Source organism: Cynara cardunculus (genome assembly GCF_001531365.2).
Source record: "Cynara cardunculus var. scolymus isolate 2C chromosome LG 1, CcrdV1, whole genome shotgun sequence".
Taxonomy (NCBI): Eukaryota; Viridiplantae; Streptophyta; class Magnoliopsida; order Asterales; family Asteraceae; genus Cynara; species Cynara cardunculus.
Window position 1 is genome coordinate 38588475 of NC_037528.1, and position 23962 is coordinate 38612436.

At 35.9% G+C, this 23962-nt stretch overlaps 1 protein-coding gene across 1 annotated transcript in view; it reads left to right on the forward strand.

Annotated features, from left to right (window-relative positions):
• The window catches only part of LOC112517441 (T-complex protein 1 subunit eta-like), a 17655-nt gene extending 5880 nt beyond the window's left edge, over window positions 1–11775 (forward strand). The window contains exons 5-14 of the mRNA XM_025124877.1: window positions 5360–5529; window positions 5605–5740; window positions 6157–6273; window positions 6413–6532; window positions 6615–6713; window positions 6795–6884; window positions 8310–8397; window positions 9575–9663; window positions 9771–9845; window positions 11387–11775. Of these exons, the coding sequence (XP_024980645.1) occupies window positions 5360–5529; window positions 5605–5740; window positions 6157–6273; window positions 6413–6532; window positions 6615–6713; window positions 6795–6884; window positions 8310–8397; window positions 9575–9663; window positions 9771–9845; window positions 11387–11470 (1068 nt within the window). The 3' untranslated portion in view covers window positions 11471–11775. The remainder of the gene's footprint in view (window positions 1–5359; window positions 5530–5604; window positions 5741–6156; window positions 6274–6412; window positions 6533–6614; window positions 6714–6794; window positions 6885–8309; window positions 8398–9574; window positions 9664–9770; window positions 9846–11386) is intronic.
• The last annotated feature ends 12187 nt before the right edge of the window (window positions 11776–23962 follow it).

Here is a 23962-nt window from a genome sequence, read left to right on the forward strand (position 1 = left end):
CGTTTCGTAAAAGATTGGCCGACAATCTCTTACCGATTTGTTCTAATTGAAGCAATCCTGTTACAATAAGCTGTGTATTGCATGTTACCACTGTCAATTTGAGTTAGGGAGTGTGTTTCAATTCACGATTCAAGCTAAGGTATAACAAATTGGTATCAGAGCTCGTGACGATAAAAAATGGCGAATGTTACGACGTGAAGCACAAACAATCGAATCGAGGACCTGGAGAGCAGCGTGGGTTCAATCGAAAGGAGTTTGGAGAAAATCGTACAACAAATTGAAGAAATGAGGAATGAATTTGCAAGTCGAACAAATGTCACGAATTCGTCAGACGAGGAGGCGATTAGCAGATTTGAATGAGACAGAAGCCGCAACCAAGGAAGTCGATTCTCAGCAATGAAGGGTCGCAAGTTAGAGATACCGGTTTTTGATGGCAGAGACCTAGATGGGTGGATTTTAAGAGCTGAAAGATATTTCATGTTGAATCAGTTGAGTCAAGAGGAGAAGATTGATGTGTCGTTTATTTCTTTCGAAGGAGATGCATTGAAGTGGTTTCAATGGGAACACAAGCGACATCCGAATACCGGATGGGAAGATCTTAAACACTTGTTGTTAAGACAATTCAGATCGTTAACAGCAGGTTCGCTGTGTGAACAATTTTTGTCGGTAAGGCCAAGAAGGATCGATCGAAGATTACAGAAGGAAGTTCGTTGAATTCGCGGCACCTTTGGATGGGATTCCGGAGCAAGTTTTTTTAAGTCAGTTCATTAATGGATCGGAGGAATCCATTAAAGTGGAATTAAGACTTATGGATCCATTAACTCTCAGTGAAGCAATGGAGATAGCCATGAAGATCGAATTGAAGAACAAGGTACTAGCAAAAGAAAGAAATATGGGTTATAGCAAGAAGACAGGTATGTTTTTTCATTCTAATGAGGATTGGAGAAGCAATGTTTCTAATCATTCTTCTAATAGTGTCGGTAATTCTGTTAATTCACCGACATTTACAAATAAATCAGTTCCTGGCTTTTGGCGTTTGTCCGATCAAGAGGTACAACAAAGAAGATCGTTGGGTTTGTGTTATCGTTGTGATGAGAAATATGCACCGGGTCATAAATGTAAAAAGAAAGAGATGAATGTGTTGTTGGTTCAGGAGGAGTTATTCGATGATACCGAACCGGAGACAGAGGAAAGAATCTTTAATGCGGCGGAAGTAACCGATAAAGTGGAGGTGCACTTGAATTCAGTGGTGGGTCTTACTATCCAAAAACGATGAAGATGGAAGGAAGAATTGGAGGACAAAAAGTTGTGGTATTAATTGATAGCGGTGCAACACATAATTTCATATCCTACGATCTAGTAAAAAGACAGAAGTTAAAAGTGGAAGCTACATGAGAATACACTATTACCTTGGGTTCCGGAAATATGGAGAAGGGAAATGGCATTTGCAAAGGGATAGCGTTGTTTTTACCAGAAATCGAGACAAGGGAAGATTTTCTTCCTTTGGGTTTGGGTAATAGTGATGTGATCTTAGGGATGCAATGGTTGGAATCTTTGGGGGCAACGTACGTTAATTGGAAGTTACAAGTAATGAAATTCACTTGCGGGGGAAAATCGGTCACCTTAAAAGGTGATCCATCTTTGGGACGTTCGATGGTGTCGTTGAAAGCGATCGGAAAGGTGATCAACCAAGAGGGACAGGGCGTGTTGGTGGAATTGGGCACTTGTTCGGTATTTTCGGAGGAAATTGCGGAAGCAAATGTTGTTTTGGAGCCATTACTAAGAGAATTCGAATCGGGCTTTAACATGCCGAGGGGTTTACCACCGGAAAGAGGAAGGGAGCATGGTATTGTATTAAAAGAAGGGACTGAGACGATTAATGTTCGGCCATACCGCTATCCTCATTATCAGAAAGATGAGATTGAGAAGTTGGTAAAAGAAATGCTCGAGGCGGGAGTTATTCATCCGAGTATGAGTCCTTTTTCTAGTCCGGTATTGTTGGTCAAGAAAAAAGACAGAAGTTGGAGGTTTTGTATCGATTACCGAGCCTTAAATAAAGTGACCATTGTTGATAAGTTCCCAATTCCCGTGATTGAAGAACTTTTGGATGAATTGTACGGGGCAACCGTATTTTTCAAACTCGATCTGAAATCGGGTTATCATCAAATTCGAATGAAAGAGGAAGACGTGTATAAGACGGCTTTTCGAACCCATCAAGGACATTATGAATTTTTGGTAATGCCCTTTGGTTTGGTGAACGCTCCAGCAACATTTCAGGGGTTAATGAATGAGGTCTTCAAGAATTATTTACGAAAGTTTGTCTTGGTATTTTTTGATGACATTTTAGTCTATAGTAAAACATTTGAAGAACATCAAATGCATTTACGGAAGGTGTTGGAGGTCCTTGGTCAACATCAGTTGTTTGCAAACAAAAAGAAGTGCGAGTTCGGTCGTGATCGATTGGGGTATTTGGGTCACATAATTTCAGCAAAAGGAGTAGAAGTTGACCCATCAAAAATTGTTGCGGTTTTGGACTGGGTGGAACCGAAGTCGGTAACGGAATTGAGAGGGTTTTTGGGGCTGTCCGGTTATTACAGAAAGTTCATAAAAGGGTACGGTATCATTGCCAAACCTCTTACCGACCTCTTAAAAAAGAATCAGTTTCAGTGGACTACGGAAGCTCAATGTGCGTTTGACGAATTGAAGAAAATGCTATCTGCAACTCCGGTGTTACGCCTTCCTGATTTTTCTAAAGATTTCGTAGTGGAGACGGATGCATCGGGTTATGGATTGGGAGCGGTCCTTATGCAAGATGAGCAACCAATTGCGTATTTTAGTCAAGCGTTGGGGCTAAGGGCGAAACAAAAATCGGTTTATGAGAAAGAATTAATGGCTATTGTGTTGGCGATTAAAAAATGGAGACCGTATTTGTTGGGAAGAAAATTTTTAGTCCGTACCGATCAGCAAAGTCTTCGTTTTCTGTTAGAGCAATGGGTGGTGGAACCGGAATATCAGAAGTGGGTTAGTAAACTACTGGGTTATGATTTCTCAATTGTATACAAACCAGGTAGTTTCAATCAAGCTGCAGATGCATTGTCTCGTAAGATCGATTCGGTAGAATTGGCCAATATGGTTAAATTTTTGGTGGAGAAATTGGGATGACTTGAAAGAAGAAATTGTTGGTGACAGTTTTCTTAATCGCATTAAAGACGATCTGGTGTGTGGGAGGGCCGAGCACAAGGGGTTCGAAATTCAACATGAGTTGTTATTGTATAAGGGTCGTTTGGTTATCCCTCGTTTATCCAAAATGATCCCGTTAATTTTTGATGAATTTCATGGGTCTCCTATTGGCGGGTATACAGGAGAAGATCGGACGTATCAACGGATTTCAGCAGAAGTCTTTTGGATGGGAATGAAGAAAGATATAGTTGAAATGGTAAAAAATTGCGAGGTTTGTCAGAGGAATAAAAATCTTAGTGGTTGTCCGGCGGGTCTCTTGCAACCATTAGCTTTACCAGAGAAAGTTTGGGACGAGATTTCTATGGACTTCATTGAAGGCCTACCTCGATCAAACGGTATGAGTTCGATTATGGTGGTGGTAGACAGGCTTAGCAAATACGCCCATTTTGTTGGGTTAAAACACCCTTTTGATGCTCAAACGGTGGCCGAAGCATTCGTTAATAATGTAGTAAGATTGCACGGGATTCCTCAATCGGTGGTTTCGGATAGAGACAAGGTGTTCCTCAGTCAATTCTGGAAGGAGTTGTTCCGTTTGCAAGGAACGAAGTTGAAGTTTAGTTCGGCGTACCATCCGCAGTCAGACGGACAGACCGAGGTAGTGAACCGTTGTTTGGAACAATATTTGAGATGTTGGGTGTCATCTACACCTAAACAATGGTGCAAATGGCTTCCATGGGCTGAACTGTCGTATAATACATCCTTTCATACGGCCCTTAAAGTGTCTCCTTTTAAGGTATTGTATGGAAGGGATCCCCCGCCTCTACTACGTTACAAAGCAAATTCTTCGAGAGTACAGTCGGTAGATCAAGAGTTGACTGATAGAGAAGAAATGCTTGATGAAGTGAAGTTGCACTTACTTAAAGCTCAATTTCGTATGAAACAGTATGCTGACTTGAAACGAAAAGAAGTGGAGTTTGTGGTAGGTGATTGGGTGTTCTTGAAGTTGCGTCCTTACAGACAGAAGTCGTTGGTACTTGGTAATAGTCCTAAACTTCTTGCTCGTTTTTATGGACCGTATAAAGTAATGGAACAGATTGGGAGTGTGGCGTATCGTTTGGATTTACCGAGTTCAGCGAAAATTCAACCGGTTTTTCACGTTTCCCAATTAAAGAAGGCAGTGGGAAGTTGTATTTCGACTCAAGAATTTCCAACTTATATTTCTGAAGAGTTGGTAATACAGGCTGTTCCCGAAGATATTTTGGATGTGAGACCCTTGTCGAATGGTGACGTGGGTCAATTTGAAGTCTTGGTAAAATGGAAAGGAATGTCGGATTTTGAAGCTTCCTGGGAGAATCTTGAAGCATTTCTTCAGCAATTTCCGGGTTGTCACCTTGAGGACAAGGTGAATTTTTTGGGGGGGAGTATTGATAAACCTCCTTTGAGGTTTACTTATAGAAGAAGAAATCAGATTAGTAGTGTAGCTGCTGTTTCTTAGTACTCGATTAAGGGAGGGTAGTTTGGTAATTGGGTTGTGCTTAAATAGGGAGCTGTCAGTTGAGGCCGATTATTCTGTTTTGGTTGTTTTCTGTGAATTAGTTGAGAGCGAGAGCTCAGGGAGAGGACCAGACCTCTCAAACGTCTGGTAATTGTACCAATTCCGTTTCGTAAAAGATTGGCCGACAATCTCTTACCAATTTGTTCTAATTGAAGCAATCCTGTTACAATAAGCTGTGTATTGCATGTTACCACTGTCGATTTGAGTTGGGGAGTGTGTTTCAATTCACGATTCAAGCTAAGGTATAACACATGACTAGAGAGTGTTGAATAAATTTCTTGTTTATGCAGTATGGGTTTTACTTTAATAGCCTCTTGCTGCGTGGTTTAACGGGTTGTTATAGTGGATTCCTAGTTCAACTTGTGAGTTTTTTCATTTCGTTTCTATTCATGTGGCTGACATCTAATTTTGAGAAGCTCAACTAATTTTGTGAGTTGAATATTGTAAAAGCACCTTGGACAAAAGGATCAAGTCCTGCCGACTGATTTTTGGTTGTGAACATGGATTTGCGGACTACAAATATTTACCATGTTTGATGAGGAGGCATGCGTATCTGTTCTGTTTGTAATTTTTATTTTCCTCTTTCTAGATTGCTCTAATCACTAATATAATTTTCTTCTGTAGGTGCCTGGAGGTACAATGCGGGATTCCTTCCTTGTAAATGGTGTTGCCTTTAAGAAGACGTTTTCATATGCGGGCTTTGAACAACAACCTAAGAAGTTTCTAAATCCAAAGATACTCTTACTGAACATTGAGCTGGAACTAAAATCAGAAAAGGAAAATGCTGAGATTAGGTATGTGAATTTGGTAGTCTCGTTTTCCATGTCTTTTTGCTTATTGTAGTTGACATTAGTTCCACCTTGTTATAGACTTTCAGATCCATTGCAATATCAGTCAATAGTGGATGCAGAATGGAATATCATATATGACAAATTGGACAAGTGTGTGAAGAGTGGTGCAAAAATAGTTTTGTCGCGTCTTGCTATTGGTGATCTCGCAACTCAGGTGACGCTTTTAATTTGACCCATTGCAACCCTGAATCCTGGTTTTGTTCTGCAACTGGAATTCAAGCATTTTATGCTATGCATTTGTGAGGTGTCATTTTCAACAGTAAATTTATTTAACCCCAATTAGTCAGGGTTGGCTGATAACATGTAAATCTGTGCATATCTTGGTTGCCATCCTTTTATACAGCATCAATTTATCGGCCGATGTAAAAAATATTACCCATAGAGTGTTGTCATCTATAAAATTAGCTAAAAACTTAAGATTCAAACTGTAGCTTGCAAGGCTTGATTTCTTCAATTAGAATGATCGGGGTTTCAATAAAAAACACAGTTTGAGGTCATTTTGTGGCCATGCCAGTAGCAGATCAGTAGTTACTAGAAAACATGTTACCTGAGTGGTTTTCTTGTCATCAGTATTTTGCAGACTGTGATATCTTTTGTGCTGGCCGTGTTGCTGAAGATGATCTGCATCGTGTTGCAGCTGCAACTGGTGGTACTGTACAGACTTCTGTCAACAATGTTATAGATGAGGTTACACATTTGCTTTTTAACAATTCTATATAATTGAACGTACCAGTCTTCATGTCATTCTTGTAATTATATCACACTTTGTTTGGTTGTGCCATCATTTCTTGGTTTTTCTAAAATGTTTTTTCTCTTATTTGGAAAGGTTCTCGGGTCGTGTGAGGTTTTTGAAGAGAAGCAAGTTGGAAATGAGCGGTTTAACATATTTAATGGATGTCCTTCAGGCCAGACGGCCACTATTGTTCTACGAGGTGGAGCTGATCAGGTTCCTTATTGTCACAAGAACATTAGACCATTTTGTTAAGTTTTCTAAATCTCAATTCTAATTATCTCCGATATTCTGATAGTTTATTGAGGAAGCAGAGCGGAGTTTACATGATGCAATCATGATTGTGAGGAGGGCCATGAAAAATTCCACCGTCGTTGCTGGTGGTGGTGCTATCGATGTGAGTTCGTCAATACTCTTTACGTAGTGCGACCTACAAGCTAAGTGATGCATATGACTTAACATTCTTGTTAAATTGCAGATGGAGATAAGCCGGTACCTAAGGCAACATGCACGGACGATAGCTGGAAAATCACAGCTATTTATAAACTCTTTTGCAAAAGCACTTGAGGTAGGTTTTTATCTCGGGACTTCCCAGATTGGGATCATGGAAACGATAGTGATTGATTGTGGCAATGATTTGTATCCTCACCTTAAGAGGCAAGATGTTTTTTTTAGGGAAAGTAATGCTACTACACCTATGGGTTTACATCTAGGGTTAGTAAACTAAGCAATGATATTTTGTTTTCATAATCAAAACAGAAATAATGATAATATTTTTGTATTAACTCTATATATAAGGGAAGGGACCGGGAGATATTATGTATTATGCTTGATTTGGTTTTAATCAGATTTTAATTAAGTGTGTCAATGGAGACACAGCTGCCTCTTGAAAGCAGACTGGACTTTTGTTCACGTTCATTCTTTTAGTTTCAATACGAATTATGTTGGGTTCTTCCAAATTGTCTAGGGAACTAATGTGTATAATAAAACTTCTTTAGAGAGCCCTTCAATATATATGCATCTTTAGGAGCATTCTTGAGTATAAATGTTAGTTCTTGATTAGAATTGATCTACGCTGTGCATTAGGGAGGTGGAGTAGTTTAGAAAGGGAATGTTCTCCTTATTCCTAAACCATCAAGCATTTTAAAGCTTCTCTTGTGGGAATTTCTTGTGTAACTTACTGATTTAGGCAAAGTGCTCTTAGGTGGGTGGCTGACTGAGTATCATTAAAACCGGATGGTTACTAAATCAATAACCGTGTGATAATGAGCTATGATCCTATGAACTTCAAAATTCTTTGGCTTGGGTCTTATGCCAGATCATTTTCATAGTCATCAAAATTTTGTTATACATTTAATTCAGATCAGTGCTTCGATAATTTAGTGACAACTATGAAAGCAGCTTAAAGACAACAGTACAAAGGTGTACACACAGGAGATATAGCATGGCCAAACTGGGAAAAGAAAGAGCAACAACAATAACTTACAGAGGAAAGTACCAAAAGGCCTTCGGCCTAGCGGTATCGTAGTCCTTGGCCTCCTAGGAGGTCAAGGGTACAAACCTCACCAACGGTGAGGAGAGTGTGTGAGTTTATTTATTGCATTTGCCGTATATAAATATTATATATTTCCAAAAAAAAAAACTTACAGAGGAAAGATATAGAGCTCTCTGCCCAATTGAACTGATCATTGATCCCTCTTCATTATGATTAGACTCTAAACAGGGACATATAAGATCTAGTTCGATTTAAGCAATGTTTCACTCTGGCTGGCTATCCTTTTAAAAACCAAGTCTTTCCTTTCAACCTCAGGATTTTTATGATTAAATTGCATCTGATCATCATCGTACAAGTCTAAACTGAAGTGAATGGACGATATCCTTCTTTTGAAGCCACCTGGATGCATGATCTGTTACGTATTATCTTTGGAGGGATCTATCAACTTATGCTGTTATACACCTTATTAACTGGTGAGAACCTAATTATATATGGCAGGTTATTCCACGGCAACTTTGTGATAATGCAGGATTCGATGCAACAGACGTACTTAACAAACTGAGGCAGAAACATGCACTTGCTGATGGTTCGCCGTTTCTCATTGCATTTTATTGAGTTGTTTTTATGTTTCTATCTGTCAACTAAAGGGCGACCAAATTTCACTAAAGCTCTTTGATTTGCAATGATTATTTTGGGAAAGAAATTGTTTGTAAGCAGTCTTTACCTTCAATTTTTTGAAGACGCTGTTTCATGACTTGAACATGTGACATTTCAGTAAAAATAGATCAACCTTACCATTTGTTCTAAAGGTCACCCGTTTCTGTCTCTGAACTTGAAGTTTTTCGGAAGTTTATATCACGTCTGTCCATCACATCGCAACACGGATCTAAAAGATGCAACATGGTGGCGGTGGTATGCCATGGTGCATCTCTGATGCCATGTTGACCCCTGTGGTGGCTGTGTAAGGTGTGATCTGCACCATCACGTTTTGTGGTGTGTCATGGCACAGGTTTTTTCACATCATTTGACACTTCAATTTTTAAATATTTTTTCTTAATAGGTTGCGTTATGTTTACTTTTTATGTTTCTATGAGCCTTTGTTATAACACTTTTTGCAAACTCTATACTTGATCCCACCCCTATATATAATTATATATATGATATACTTGCCGCCTTAAGCAACTTCTTGAAAAACGCCATCTCTCTTACAATATGCTCTCGAATTTCGGAAGAGAAGAAAAGAAAGGAAAGGGAGGGAAAAAATGGAAGGGAAAAGAAAGGAAGGAAAGAAAGTTTTATTTGTGTTCTTGAAAGGGAGGGAAGGAATGAGAGGAAACAATTTTTTATGTTCTTGAACCGGAGAGAAAGGAAAGGAAAGATGTCATTTGGACAAATATAGCCATTATATTTGTTTTTCTCAATTTTCTTATGAGGGTATTTTTGTTGTATAAGATCATAGACTCCTTTTAGATTTTCTTTCCTCCCTTCCCGCATTTTGGAGGAAACATAAATTATATTTTTCCCGATAAAAAGTTTAGAGAACACATGTTTTTTTTTTCTTCCTCTCCTTTCTTCCGCTTTCCTTTCTTTTACTTCATTAAAAAAGGTTTCAAGAAAACAATGCTAAGGCTCGAGGCTCGATCTCACAGCCTGACCATGCCTCGCGCTATTTAAATCTTGATCTCATACAAGTGAATTTATGCATACTTTCTTTTCTTTTCGGTACAACTAGTTTTACTTGTTCTGCTATATGTTATAAACAGGTGAAGGTGCTCTTTATGGTGTGGATATAAATACAGGTGGGATCGCTGATTCCTTTGCAAACTTTGTTTGGGAGCCAGCAGTTGTAAAGGTATATATTTACTTGTCACCTGGTTGCTTGTTAGATATCAATTGTCTTTTTGGTGTGGATATTTTATGCTGCAGCAGTAAGTTATGCTGACTTGGTTCTTATTCCAGATCAATGCTATAAATGCTGCAACTGAGGCAGCATGCCTCATCTTAAGCGTTGATGAGACGGTGAAGAACCCAAAGGTAATGACATTTTCTTGTCACTCAAACTAATATATTGAGTCTTCCCCTGGTGACGATTTTGGTTTATAATCAAATGCACAACAAGGACATATATACATTCTACTCTCCTTTTCAGTGGATTTGTCAGATTCTAGGTCATAAAGCAAATTCATCAATCATGTTAGTGATGGTGCTTGGGTAGGATTTAACCTGTTGTAGGAGATGATTTGAATATGATAGATAGTTAGAATAATATTGTATAACTATATTGCTAAATAGTGGCAATATCGAATATTTATGTGATTCCCAATCCCATTTGGGCCCAGAAGTTAACAACCAAGAGAACCTCCAATGACCCTGAGGGGACTCAAACCAGTGATCAACGAAGAGCGAACCCAAGGTCTTATCAGTTGAGCCACCACAAAGGGTTATTCTACTGAATAAAAGCAAAACCATTCTATTGTTTTGCTTTTACCGGTAGAATCAGTTCTCATTTACTTTTATGGTTGGTCAAGACACCTATGTTTCTGTGGTTGTTTTGATCTTTTGAACGCCTTACGCTGTTGGTCAAGCTGGTGAATCTTTCTGTGTTGCTATCCTCTTGAAAGTTGTTTTTATTTGTTTTGAATTTCAAGTATTTGATATTTATTTTCTTCAAATTGGATAAGCCTTCTTGTTTCTAGCTTTGTCCCATAACTCATGAGCCCTTTGGCCTTCTTTCTCTTTAAAGAGTTAACCACCGTAACATCCTATCTTTTTGTTTTTTAAATTTTTTATATTGTTTATAGAAGCTCGACTTACCATAATTGTTGATAGAAATTCATTTAAAAAGTCGAAGATTAATTTCCTCTCACAAGGGTATGCTTTTAGGTAGGACTCAACTGAATTTATTCGCGGCTAGTATTGTTGATGGTTACAATTTAAAAAAGGCAGAGAAGTTACAGTGTCTCCCTAATGTACTTTATTAGCCTTATTTCTCACAAAAGATGCACTTGATTTAGGCCATGTTTAAGCTAGCTTATTTTTTGAGCTTATTTAAAAAAATTCTGTTTGGCAAAGCCATAAAGTAGCTTTTGAAAAACTACTTCGGATAACTTGTTAATAAGCTACAGGGGCATGTTTTTACCTTTTTCCGATTATGCCTCTTAGATGTTAGAATTGAGTAATTTTTCAACATATTCTTTTAGGTCATTTGACAGTCTTTAGTTCATCAGCTATTTTTTTTTACCAAACGTGACTGGTTCATCAACTAGCTTATCAACTAACAAGTAGCTTATTAGCTGGCAGCTATAGCTTTTCAGCCAACAACTCTCTTATAAACTGGTTTGGCAAATATAGCCTTAGGATGCTTTAGTGTCTATGTATAAGATGTACCTAAATGTGTTCATTCCATGCAAACTAGAAATGTTCTAAACTCAGAATGCAGAGAGTTGAGGCATCTTACGAACATGTTTGCCGTCTGAAAGATCATACCGAGTACATAGCATGGTGTTACTTGGTTTTTATTTTTATTTAGTTTTGGTTACTGGTTGGTTGTTAACCGTTATCTGTTTGTAATGCAGTCAGAGAGTGCACAGGGAGAAGCTGCTGCAGGAATGGGCAGAGGGCGTGGTGGTGGACGTGGACGAGGAATGCGGAGGCGTTAGAAGTTTGTGAGTTTTACCTTTCGAAAAAATCAACCAAATTTTATTAGAACGATACTTTATCCTGATAGAACCCATAGCTTTTCGGGTTAAGTCTTTGTCATGAACATTGACAATCCGCTTTTTCCTAGCCTATCTGCCCGCCATTTTGTATGAAACCATCTTGTAGTCTAGGTCCTTAAGTTTAGGAGAGAATTTTCCCTTTCTTTCGTGTAGTTTGATTTTAGGATTTCAGATGCCATACGTGATTGTAAAACATGGGTCATTGCAAGTTCATTTCAGGTCTGAAAACCAAGGCCAAAACAAAAGTGTTGGTATGGTATTTGACCGAAATAGAAAAAAAGTGATCCGTTAAGTGCTTACCTTAACGGTAATCACATAAGAGGTCTCAGTTTCGGTCTTGGGTGAATGCAATTTTCGTCTTTCATGATGACCGTGGGACCGGTGAGCTGATATGCCCGATGCTACACATTAAATAACCATTATGGTAAATTCTATGATCTCTATTTCCATGTGGTGGTCGAGATTTATATTGGGTTCATGTCAATTTTATTTCAAATCATGAAAGAGATTGGACTTGATTGATGGTCTTGCATCCGGAGAGGAGTTTTTTTTTTCATACCGTACAAGGTGTTGCTTATTTTTGGCTTAATTGGTTTATTCATACAGCCGTTTTAGAGGGGTTTCTTGCGGCTTAATGGAAAAAGACCTACCTTATTCGGTAAGCTGGGTAACCTACTTGTCCTTGTTCAGCCATAAAAATGACCTCCCCTACCCTTGTTGAAAACAATGCCATCTCCCCTTTCTTCCTTACAACTTTAGCGGCTCCTCTTTTCTCCCGATAGAACTTCCCACGATCACTGTGCACGGTGGTTTTTAAACCTCCTGACCACCATCATCCTCAGGGGCGAACCTATTCATGCCTGCTCAACTAAAATTTTCAAGCGTATTTTTTGGGTATGAAAGGTGTATCTACTAAACTTGAGCGGTGCTCTAGTATACAAGAAAATACACATAACATCAACCAAAAAAGCCCCCTGAAAACAACCAGAAACTTTTAAAAAAATCCCTCATGCCCTGTAGCATGGCTTTGCTTGCTGAAGGGTGTACCAATGTGAGACTTCGAACAAGCCTCCAAAACTTTGAGGCCTAATTATACATGCTTTTGTTTCAAGCCTATGTTTTAACTCAATTCCTTTGGCATTCTCCCTCTTATTTTTGCCCATTTGAGCAAGTATAATGCATTTTTGCCCATTTGAGCAAGTATAATGGTTTGGTTGTTTAAACCTGTGCCTCAATTTCTTCTCTCTTTTACCAGATTTAGCGATTCGCTAGTTCTTGGTTATGATTGCAGATCTGCAATCCCTTCTCCATAGTTCTCTAATTTGATGATTGACCTCTGACTAATTTTATGATTGAAATATCAAGCACGATTTTGTTTAATAATCTCTCTTTCTTGTTAGTTGACTTCATCCATTGTGTGATGTTGATTACCGCTGTTCATAGCACTATAGCTAGCGTCTTTATAAAACTCGAGGTACCAATCATTGACAAACTCCCATATGCTAATCCTTTCATTTTAATAATTTATTGGAGAAAGTTGATTATGAAAGAATTAACAACGTTTGAATAATGATCCCCTTTACATGAAATTAAGACATTTTTGTTATTTTTATTTGTAAGGTGTTCAATATAATATATGATATGAACTTTTATAGTTTGTTTTATTCATTACTTGTCCATTCAATTTATAGTCTTGATACAAATGTAACAGAGTCTCCAAAAAGATTGAAACAACCCTACCCTGCAAGTAAAGAGACATTTTATCTTTGTATTCTTGTTGTAGACAAAAGATTGTGTGAGAAAAAGAGTTAAGGTGAGAAGTGTAAGAAGGAATCTCCAGTCTTGATCACTTTTAGTCTCATGCCCACCCATGAATTGCATTTTAGAAGAAAATTGATCCGGTGCATCTTGATGCATCTCACTAGTGTTGATCTTCAATTAAGATTGATCCAAAGAGGAAAATCATTTCTTATTCTTCTCACCGTAACTTATTTTTTCACTTAAACTCAATCCTCCTATTATATACCTTTAGTTAATGATTTTATTCCTGATTTCTGTTCCTTTTTTGGATATATGTTCGATGTTATGATTCATGTTCCTGTTTTAGTCACTACATGATAATCCAGACGTACACCCAAAGGTCTGACAAAATCAGCACCTATGCACAATCGTAGTCAAAGAGCATGCAAAATAACAAGGGACTTTTAACCACTTTATCACTATACTTCAAAAAAAAAAAAAAAAAAAAAAAAAAAAAAAACTATTCCATTTTAAATGGTTAAGTTTTTAAACTTTTCTTTAAATTGATAAATTCTTAAACTTTTTGAAATCGAAAAAATAAATTCGTAAATATTTTAAAACCGAAGAAACTCAACGAACTTTCACATTTTAAATGATTAAATCATTAAATATTTTTTTAAACCAAATTCTTACACTTATAGAATGAAATAATATATTATTTCTCAATCAGTAGCAAATACAATAAACCAATATTAAAATGATTAAAATATTATTTTCATGACCCATTATTTACTTTTTAGATTTAGATTATACTAATAATTTTTTTTTATTCAAATAACAATCACAAGATCATAATAAACACATGTGATTGTCATCTAAATCTTAAAAATAACTTTCTACTGATTAGTTGATACACGACAAAAGAAATGGTTAATTTTTTTTTCGGCTTACAAGTGTCGGAATTTCTTCATTCAGAAAACGTTTAGAGACCTAATAACTTAAAATATGAAAGTTTGTTGGGTTTTCTCGTTTTTGGCAAATTTAATGATTTATTTGTTCTCCAAAAAGTTGAATGATTTATTTGTTCAATAAAAAATTTAAAAACTTAATCACATAGGGGCCGTTTACCAAACGCTCGTCCAGGTAAGTGCTTACCAAATCACACTACCGTAGCGGATAAATATGGTAAGTACCTAGAATCTTATCCGGTAAGAACGTGACAAGGAACAAGAGTCTTACCCAGTAAGTGAGAGCGACGACTCTTACCATCGTAAGCGCTTACCGGGTAAATTGTTGCATACGATACCATTTTGATGGACTAAAATTTTACCCGGTAAGTCAAAGATAGTATTAAATTTTACTGATAAACGCTTACCGAATAAGTATTAATAAACGACCCCATAATTAAGTTTTTTTAGACTTTCCTCTCATCCTACTTGCCCTTGGACCTCTATTGGTGTCAATGCTTACCATCCTACTTGCTCTTACACCTCTATTGGTGTCAATGCTTACCATCAAAAGGCGAATTAAAAGGAGCAAGTCCCTTGGAAGTTCATGGTGTGGAAAGGGGTATATCCCTAAAAAGTGAAGTTTTTTCATTTTTGTACTATTTAATTATGTAGGAAGAATCTCTTGCACTTTACATTTGTGCATGATGTCCATTTCATGTTGTAAATTGCTATTAATATTTTAGCGCTCATTTGCATTTTAATGTTTTTGAAGGTTATGTTATATATGCATAATTATAGATAGATTGAATGAGTAATAAAAGAATATATAATGTTTATATCATATATTAAAAGTATTACAGACTAACATAGCAAAGTGTTCTAAAATTACAAAAATAACATATGAAATTTACTTAAAAAGAATCATTATTTGAAAGTAAGACTTGGGAGCTACCAATTCGGTTAAAAGAGTAAAACCTAAAGTATTATAATTGGACCAAAAGTTAAAACAAATATAATTAGGTAAAGGTAAACATGTATAATCGGGCTTCAGAAAGAGTAGGGGTCTTGTTCTGTATATCATGTTGGAACACCCTCTGGCATGTTATTACTTACAGTATAAGGTAAATGCCACATCTCATGAAAATAATATAAGTATAAAAAATTTATAAATTGCTATTATATGTTTGTTTTTGGTACGAAACAAACGGTGAAACACAAAAGTACAAAATAATTAGGATCATTTGGAATAATCCTGATATGATGAGAACTTTCCTTGAAAGTTGTATTTCTGGGGCTGGTTTCAACATGATAAGGTGGTTGGTTGAGGGCACTTTCAAGCAAGAAAATTGTTGATAACCTTCAAAGCACTAGATATGACCCATGCATGATCGTCACCATGATATCTCTAACACCCAAATGTCATACATCTGGCTGTATGCCTTAATTGAAGTGGCGAAACTATGACAATGGATAGAATGAGAGATATCAGTTTGATCCTTTATTCCTGGGATCATATTTGCCTCCCTCGTGTCCTTCATGGAGAACTTTGATGAAAAGAATTCGTTAGTATTATCCACTTGTCTTTGGTACCAAAAATTAACATGTCATCAATGTACAAGTGAATGATCACCCCTTTATCGAATGCATCAAGCCTGCTTTATACACACCTGTCATATTGATAACCATTGGACAAGATAACCTCATCAAAGCTTTCATGACATTGGTTTGGTGCTTGTTTCATCCATATAATGATTTAATTATTTTACACACTTTATGGTCATTATTGTATGTAAACCTTTTATAAATCTCCATTAAGAATGTTGTCTTGACATCTATTTTGTGAATCACTAGGTTGGAATAGTCGTCAATACTACAAAGAATCTAGTAATAGAGACTTTTGCAACTGGACACAAGTATCAAAATAATCGATTTCCAACCCCAAAGGTTTTAAACTTTTCAATTAAGCCATCAACTTTCAACTTTTTTATAGATCCATTTGCAACCCCGAAGGCTTGCATCCTAGTTGTAAGCACTATAAGACTCACGTGTTATTACCTATTATGCAGTACATTTCATTTATTGCATCCAGGTAGGGACTGGGATCGACCCAACGTTCCTTAACCAGTTACACTTTTCTGGAAAATTCACGGCCCTACCTGTTCGGGACCGATTATACAAAGGCGCTGGATTAAAAAAAAAATAAGTTCTTATAAATTATATATCAAGTTTTTCAAGATTCCTACAAGACTTTCAAGTTTTTTTTTTTTTTAAGTTTTTCAAGTTTTTTGTAAATGTTCCAATACTAAATCTCGAAAATTGTAATTATAGAACATCTGTAACATTTTGTAAAAAAAAGATTAAAAAAATATTTTTAAATGTATTTGAATTACCAATTTAGAGATTTTAAAATGTATTCAAATAAGATATTGTCCACAAAAAGAAAATCTTCAAACACAATTTCTTTTACGTCCAAAATTGATTTTTGGGAAAAAAATTGGACCTACTACAAAACACATAGACCGGGTCATGGGTTTTTGGTCGGGATCGGGACCGATTTAGGCTCGGCCCAACCCGACCTGGGACTGATTTTTGACCATATCTACTAGCTAGGATTCTCCTGCATACTAAAACAGTATATTATTGGGGATTCAATCTCTTCTCTTGATCTCTCAACCAAATAAAGTTGGAAGTCAAGACCACACGATTTCTCTATCGTTCCCCTTTTGCTCATATGGAGCACATGTGGCTCAGTTGGAATTATAGCTTATTCCTCAATATTTTTGGTTCTACTTGTCCTTTGAATCAAACCATTTGGTCTATGTATGGATGAAAATCGATTCTCATAAAATATTGCATTTCTTGATTCTACAATCGTATTAACCACAATATAACCATTAGGTTCAATGATATAGAACATAAAAGACTTAGAATGCTTCGCATATCCTATAAAAATACAATTCATACCTCTTTCGTTGAATGTTTCCAATTTGGGTTTGGGTAGTCTCACGACCGTCCTACACCCCCAAAAATTAAAGATAAATCAGTTTTGGTCATTTCTTGAACCAAAGTTCATATGTAGTGATTTTGTTCCTTTCATTAAGAGCTCAATTTACTAGGTAACAAGTGGTCAACATGGCTTCTCTACAGAAATCGTCACTTAATCCTAAGTAGGAAAAAGTGCAATTAACCATATTTTTTAAGGGCTTTAATTTTACGTTTTGACACACCGTTTTGTTATGATGTATGATTCCTACATATTGAAAATACTTTAGTTTATAATGTTCACCACCTTTATCATTGCATAACCATTTAATCAAATCATTTTGCTGTAATTCTACTTCAGTTTTGAATACCTCAAATTTATCTGAAGTGTAAAAAACTCGAATTTTTGGGTAAGTATAATTTCAATTTTTGTAAGTATATTAACCTTAGCACAACCTTGATGAAGTATTTAGAGTTTTGTCTGGTTAGGTATCATAGTAGGCAAAAATTTCAAAATTTTGAAAAATGCATGGCTCGTGGCCGCAAACAAATAAGTTGCGCGGGCGCAGACATGCTGCTCCACATATTCTTGTACAGTCAAAAGGGGATCGATTCTGTAAAAGATTGTATCATTAAATAGAAATTCACTGAAAAAATCTTTGTGAGATCGTCAATATTGTACCGAGGGCGTCTTTAGAGTATACCAAATCAATATTGTTACAACCGGGTTTTCAGACAACCTGGGTTGAGGTAACCTATTATATGATTATATGTGAATTACATGATGACATGCATGTATTTTATTAAATGCATGGAAAGTATGCGAATGTGTTAAAGAGGTGTTAATGTGCATACATGAATTATGTGTGTACATACGTGTGAAGCATATATGTAATGTTAATATTAAAATATGATATCTTCGTAGTTAAGAAAGGAAACTTTATAATGAGATTTCCACCGTCTAAAGAATTTTATTATAATAAAACCCATCACCGCCTTCGCTAAAAGCATGTATAAAGAAGGTAAAAAGATAAGATCTTGTCTTATCTTTATTTTGGGAAAGAAATTTAGAGAGAGAAAAAGGTATGGGTGGTGGCGGAAGTGTTCTTGTGAAGAGTTTTACACAAAAGTGATTTGAAGATTCTGTGTTATTTGAAGATCTGCCGTGTGTTTATAATCTGTAGAATCTGTAATTGTTAAGGTTAGTTTTGATGAACTAAAACCTTTATATTTGTGATTATATAAACTGCTGGATTTGGTACTTTATGATTTGAAAGTGTTTAGTAAAAACTGTTTTCTAACAGTTTAGACGAAGTATTGATGATTAGGAGTTTTGAAACTGTTTTGAAATGATAAAACAGTAACGGTACTTTAAAACAGTTTTGGAAATGATATCCTGTTTTAAGGATTTAAAAGAGATTTGATATGTGGAACTTATAAAAGAACAGATTGTTCTTGAGTTAAAGGTTTTGATGATAAAACTGTTTTGGAAACCATTATTGGTTGAAAACTATAGAGGATATCTCATCAAGACGGTTGTGACTTCGGTCTGTCTTCGTTTGGGATTAATCTATAGATTTTGTGGATAAAACTATGGAAGATGTTTCATCAAGACGGTTTTGACTTTGGTCTGTCTTCGTTTGGAACTAATCCATAGATTTTGATGAGGAAATAAGGGTGGCATATCAAGGAGAGGTGTACCATGGGATAAGAGTGACATATCAAGGAAAGGTGTACCTTCGGCTATAAGGGTGGCATATCAAGGAGGAGAGGTGTACCTTTGAATATAAGGGTGGCAATTGAGTGTGGTTATTATATATCTTGCTATTATGACTTTTAAGATTACAATAGATTTGAGTACTTACTTCTTTGTGATTTAAGGACTCAGAGATGTTGTTCTTATTAGAGATAATAGTAGTGATGTTATTAAGAAGGGGAAAACTTGGCTTATGGCCATTGGTTTTGGTTATAAACTGTTTTGGATCAAGTATTTGGATATAGAGGAACCAGAGAGGCTCTGGTTGTTCCTTGAAAGGAACCAGAGGGGCTCAGGTTGGTCCTCATTATAGAACCAGAGGGTTCTGGATGTTGATTTAAGAAATTATACAAGTCTTTACTAAATGTATTAATTGGACCAAAGGCTTTGTATCTTTAGATAAGAGCTTCTGTGTCAAAATCATATTTTAAGAATTTTTAAGATAATGGCTTTATACTTGGGAAGTTTTCTTACAAAGAAAGACAGACCAGAAGCTCTGGTTAGCCTATGCGGGTTGGACCAGAAGCTCTGGTTGGTCTTACATTTTGAGCCAGAAGCTCTGGTTGGCCTATGCGGGTTGGGCCAGAGGCTCTGGTTGAGTTGCGATTTGAGCCAAAAGCTCTGGCTAGTAGAACCAGAGCTTTGGTCATACAAGATCTTTTCAAAAATATATTTTTAACCATGGAAAAGCTATTCTAATATCTATGATGTTGATCTATGAATTATTTGAGAACTCTCACAAAGTAAGAGGCTCTGGTTGGCTTAACCAAAAGCTCTGGTAGAGGAACCAGAGGAGCTCTGGTCCTCTTGTTTGTGGAAATATTTTCTAACTCTGTCTTGGAAACCAGAGGTCCGATGAACTCAAACAGAATATGGTTTTATTTGAATAACTATTTTGGTGCTTATTGTAATGTCCCATTCCACACATTGCATGTAACATATACTTCATATACAAGAGATACATGTTTGTACACCACAAAGGCCCCTTAGTACAAGAATCTACCAGTACAAAATACATGGTCCAAAAATTCAAAATACAATTCTTGCACTAATCCAATTTCATTTATCAAAACTATACATGCCGTCAACAAATCTTCATGTAGATAAACATATAGGGAAATTATTACATTTTTCTCTTCCCCTTACCGTCAGCACTTCCTGCAATACATATTTAAAATCACAAAACGAGGGTTAGACCAAAAGGCCTAGTGAGTTATCCTATTTATGTTATTGCAGGGTGAAAATCATCAAAACTTTTAAATAAAACAACTTTTCACATATATATATATATATATATCTGTTAGGACTGAAAATCAGTGATAAATTGTATCGTCTTAAAAGTTAATTTTGTCTATAATTGTATTAAAGTCATCGTGTTTGACTTTTCATAGGATAGTTTGAATTTGACTATTTGTGTCATGTTTGACCCTATATAAAGGGTGTTTCCTTGTAATTTTGGTGAAGAGCTTTATTGTAAACATCTGATTACGTAATACTGTTTGACCAAGATTTGAGTTGTTGACTTTCTCTTTCATCTCCTTCTAAGTGTTCTTAATTGAATATTATCTCTGCCATTGTTGATTTGAAGATTAGTGGAAGATTGATCATATTTTGGGATTATAATTGGTATCAGAGCAAGTTTGCAGGAAACCTGATTGAAGAAATCATCAAGAATTGCACATTTTTTTTGGAAATTTATCATAATGTTCTTGAAGTTCATCATGTTCTTGAAAGTTGATCTTTGTTCTTCATAAAATTCTCTCAAATCTTTCATTTTTGGATGATTAATTGTTAAAATTGTGTACGGTTTTAAGTCTTGAATCAGTGTTATTCTTACAATTTCATGTTTTGATCAATGACAGTAAAGGTTTGAAGAGTTTTATGAATTTTGGTGTTCTTCGTGTTCTTATGAAAATTCATCAAAAAGATAGAATTTGATCCATTTTTGTATGAATTTTTTATAATTATTGTGTTTGTGTGTTAGTTTGATCTAAGTTTGAATGGATTTTTGGTTGAACCTTGTTTTTCCTTAAATCGCTTAACTCTTCTTCACTTCTTGAGCGATTTAACCTGTTTGGTGAACGATTTAGCTTGGTGTTAGACTTTGAGCGGATACAGGAACATATCGCACATCCCTTGTGCGGACTCGACCATGCAGTGAGCGGACTTGACCATGCAGTGAGCGACTTAAAGTTCATGCATTATGTGATTTAGTTCTTCCTCGCATTCCTCTCGACCGAATTAAAACCTTGTGGTGAGCGATTTATACTTAATACATACTTCAAGCTTGAGTGATTTACATTGAGAGGTGAGCGGTTTAGATCACTTCTTGAGCGGATTAAGATCATGTGGTGACCATAGCAGTAAGCGATTTAGGCTGAGTGGAGATTCAAGCTTGAACGATTTAAAGTTAGCAGACTTGAGCGACTTAGGATCTGCTTTGAGCGATATACACCATGCAGTGAGTGATTTAACACCATGCAGTGAGCGATTTAACACCATGCAGTGAGCGATTTAAGACTCCTCTTGACCGGATTTAGGAGCTTGTCTTGAGCGGATTAAGAGTGAGTGTGAGCGATTTAGTTTAAGTCTTGTGCGGATTTAACCGGATTAAGATTTAGCTTTGAGCGGATTAAGATCATAGCTTTGAGCGGATTAAGAAACAACTTTGAACGTTTTCATGCATAATTCCTTGAACGATTAATAGTCTAGTGTTGAGCGTACTTCATGTGGTGAGCGATTTAGAGACACTCATTGAGCGAACTTTCAATCCGGTCAAACCTTGTTCATGAATTTTGATTGCTTTGTTTAATATTGTTTATCCATATTGTTTGAATGTTTGCATGGTGTTCATATTAAGTTGTCCAAATTTGTTAACAAGGTGTTCGAATTTGATTACAAGTTTCTCAAAACTATTGGGTGTCCAGATTTAATCAAAGCGTCAAACTTGTCATATTTGTTTGAGTATTGAAATTTGTTTGTGATATTTTCATCTATTTGAGAAATTGTGTGAAGTATCTTTTTTTTAATTGAGTGTGATTCTGTATAACTTTTAGACTGTATTTCTTTGATCATTTTTCTTTAACTGCATAGATTCTTTAGTTGATCAATCTTGATTTTCTTAATGGCAGCTTTTCTAGAGAAGGAGAATAAAGAGTTGAGAGCTCAGATTTCCATGCTGGAGAAGAACATAGTAGACTATAAAGAAAAATACATAAACATGTTTTCTGAGAATTATGCTAATGTGGAATTTACTACAAATTTACAAAAAGAGCATAAAGTAGCATTAGAAAGAGTTGAGAATGATTTCAGGTATAAAATTAATAAAATTGAGAAAACTTTGAATTATGAAAGGAGAGAGTTAGATGATGAAATTAGAAGTTCAAACAAGATAAAACAAGATTTAGTCAATAAAGTTCATAAAGCTGAGTCTGAATTGAATGCTGTAAGAAATTTTTCAGTAAATAAAATTAAAGAGACTGAAGAGCTTACAGAGAAACTTCATGAAGCTGAAAAGAATTTGAATGTTGAAAGGAAAGTTTTGGAGAAAGAGAAGAAGAGAGTGATTGAACTAGAAAGAAAAATTTGATTCTGAACGAAAATCTTATGAAAATAAGATCAACTCTCTTGAGCTGAATGCTAAATTACTTTTGAATCAAATCTCAGATTTTGAGCATCTGATCATCTTGAAACGTGCCAAGAATGATAAAGAGAAGAAAGACATCACAGAAGAGTGTCTAAGCCAGAAACATAAATTATTTGACAACATTGCTCTAAAGCAGAAGGCTTTAGATGAAGAGAAGAAGCAATTTGCTCTTGAGAAGAGAAGAAATACTACAAAAAAATATACAACTATTGCTAAGGAGCTTGCTGAAAAGAAAAAGTGGTTTGACATCGCTTCTGAGAATGAAAGGAACAGCTCAGATGAAGAGAAAAGAGAGTTAATAAATCAGAAAAGAAAGTTTGAAATGCTTCAGAAGGAGTTAGAATGTAAACTCCTGGATACTGACATACCTTGAAACTGAGCTGAAGATGAGAACAACACTTAAAATTAAGTATGATTTAGTTACTGTTGAAAGAGACCAGCTTTTACAGAAAGTCAAAGACTTTTCTTGTGCTCAAATTTCAATTGGTTCACCTTCTCAGTGTAAAACTAGCTTTTATGACTGTTCCAAATCGAATAGTTATTCAAGCAACCCTAAATCAACTGTTTCTAAGAACTATTCTCGTTCTTCTAATCAATATTATCAAGGGTATTTTATTAGATCACCCAATTACTCTTTTAAGGTTAAAAGCATTTGGGTTAGTAAATCTGAATCTGTTTCATCTCGTACTCCTGTTGTTACTAATAATCTTCCTTATTTTGTCAGATCCAATACTGACTTGATAAATCTTAGCAAGAAAAGGATCATGTGCTCCACATGCAAATCAACAGATTTTGTGAACAAGAAGATATACAACAGATGGAGTACATCCAACAGAGATCAGAAGGACCGGAAAGGTAAGAACAGGTATCATTATAATAGTTGGTATGGATCATATTTTATATCTGATCATCCTGTTCAAAATGCTAAAAAGAATATATTTAATAGAAATAGATGGTTTGGAAGTTACAACATACCCCAGCCTGTAACTAACAAAATAGGAACCAAATTCATTTGGGTACCAAAATCTATTTGATCTGATTTTGCAGGTGTGTCAATTTTGTGCTGATCAGAATATCATATCAGTGATACACCAATGCAGGGGGAGTTGTAATCTGTTCCAAAAAGGCTTCTGAACAACACAGTTCAGGATCCATGCTTTACCGAGTGTGGTTTCTAAACACTCAGTTTAGGACCCGTACTTAAAATGTTTTCTTCATTTTTTTAATTTTTGAGCTTAACTGAAACATTACTATAATCTACTTTCTAGGGGGAGTCTCTAAAAGTTTTAAATAAATGTTTTCGGGAAATGAATTTTTTTTTAAAACGAGTACAATTTCTGAATAGGTATTTCCTGAGA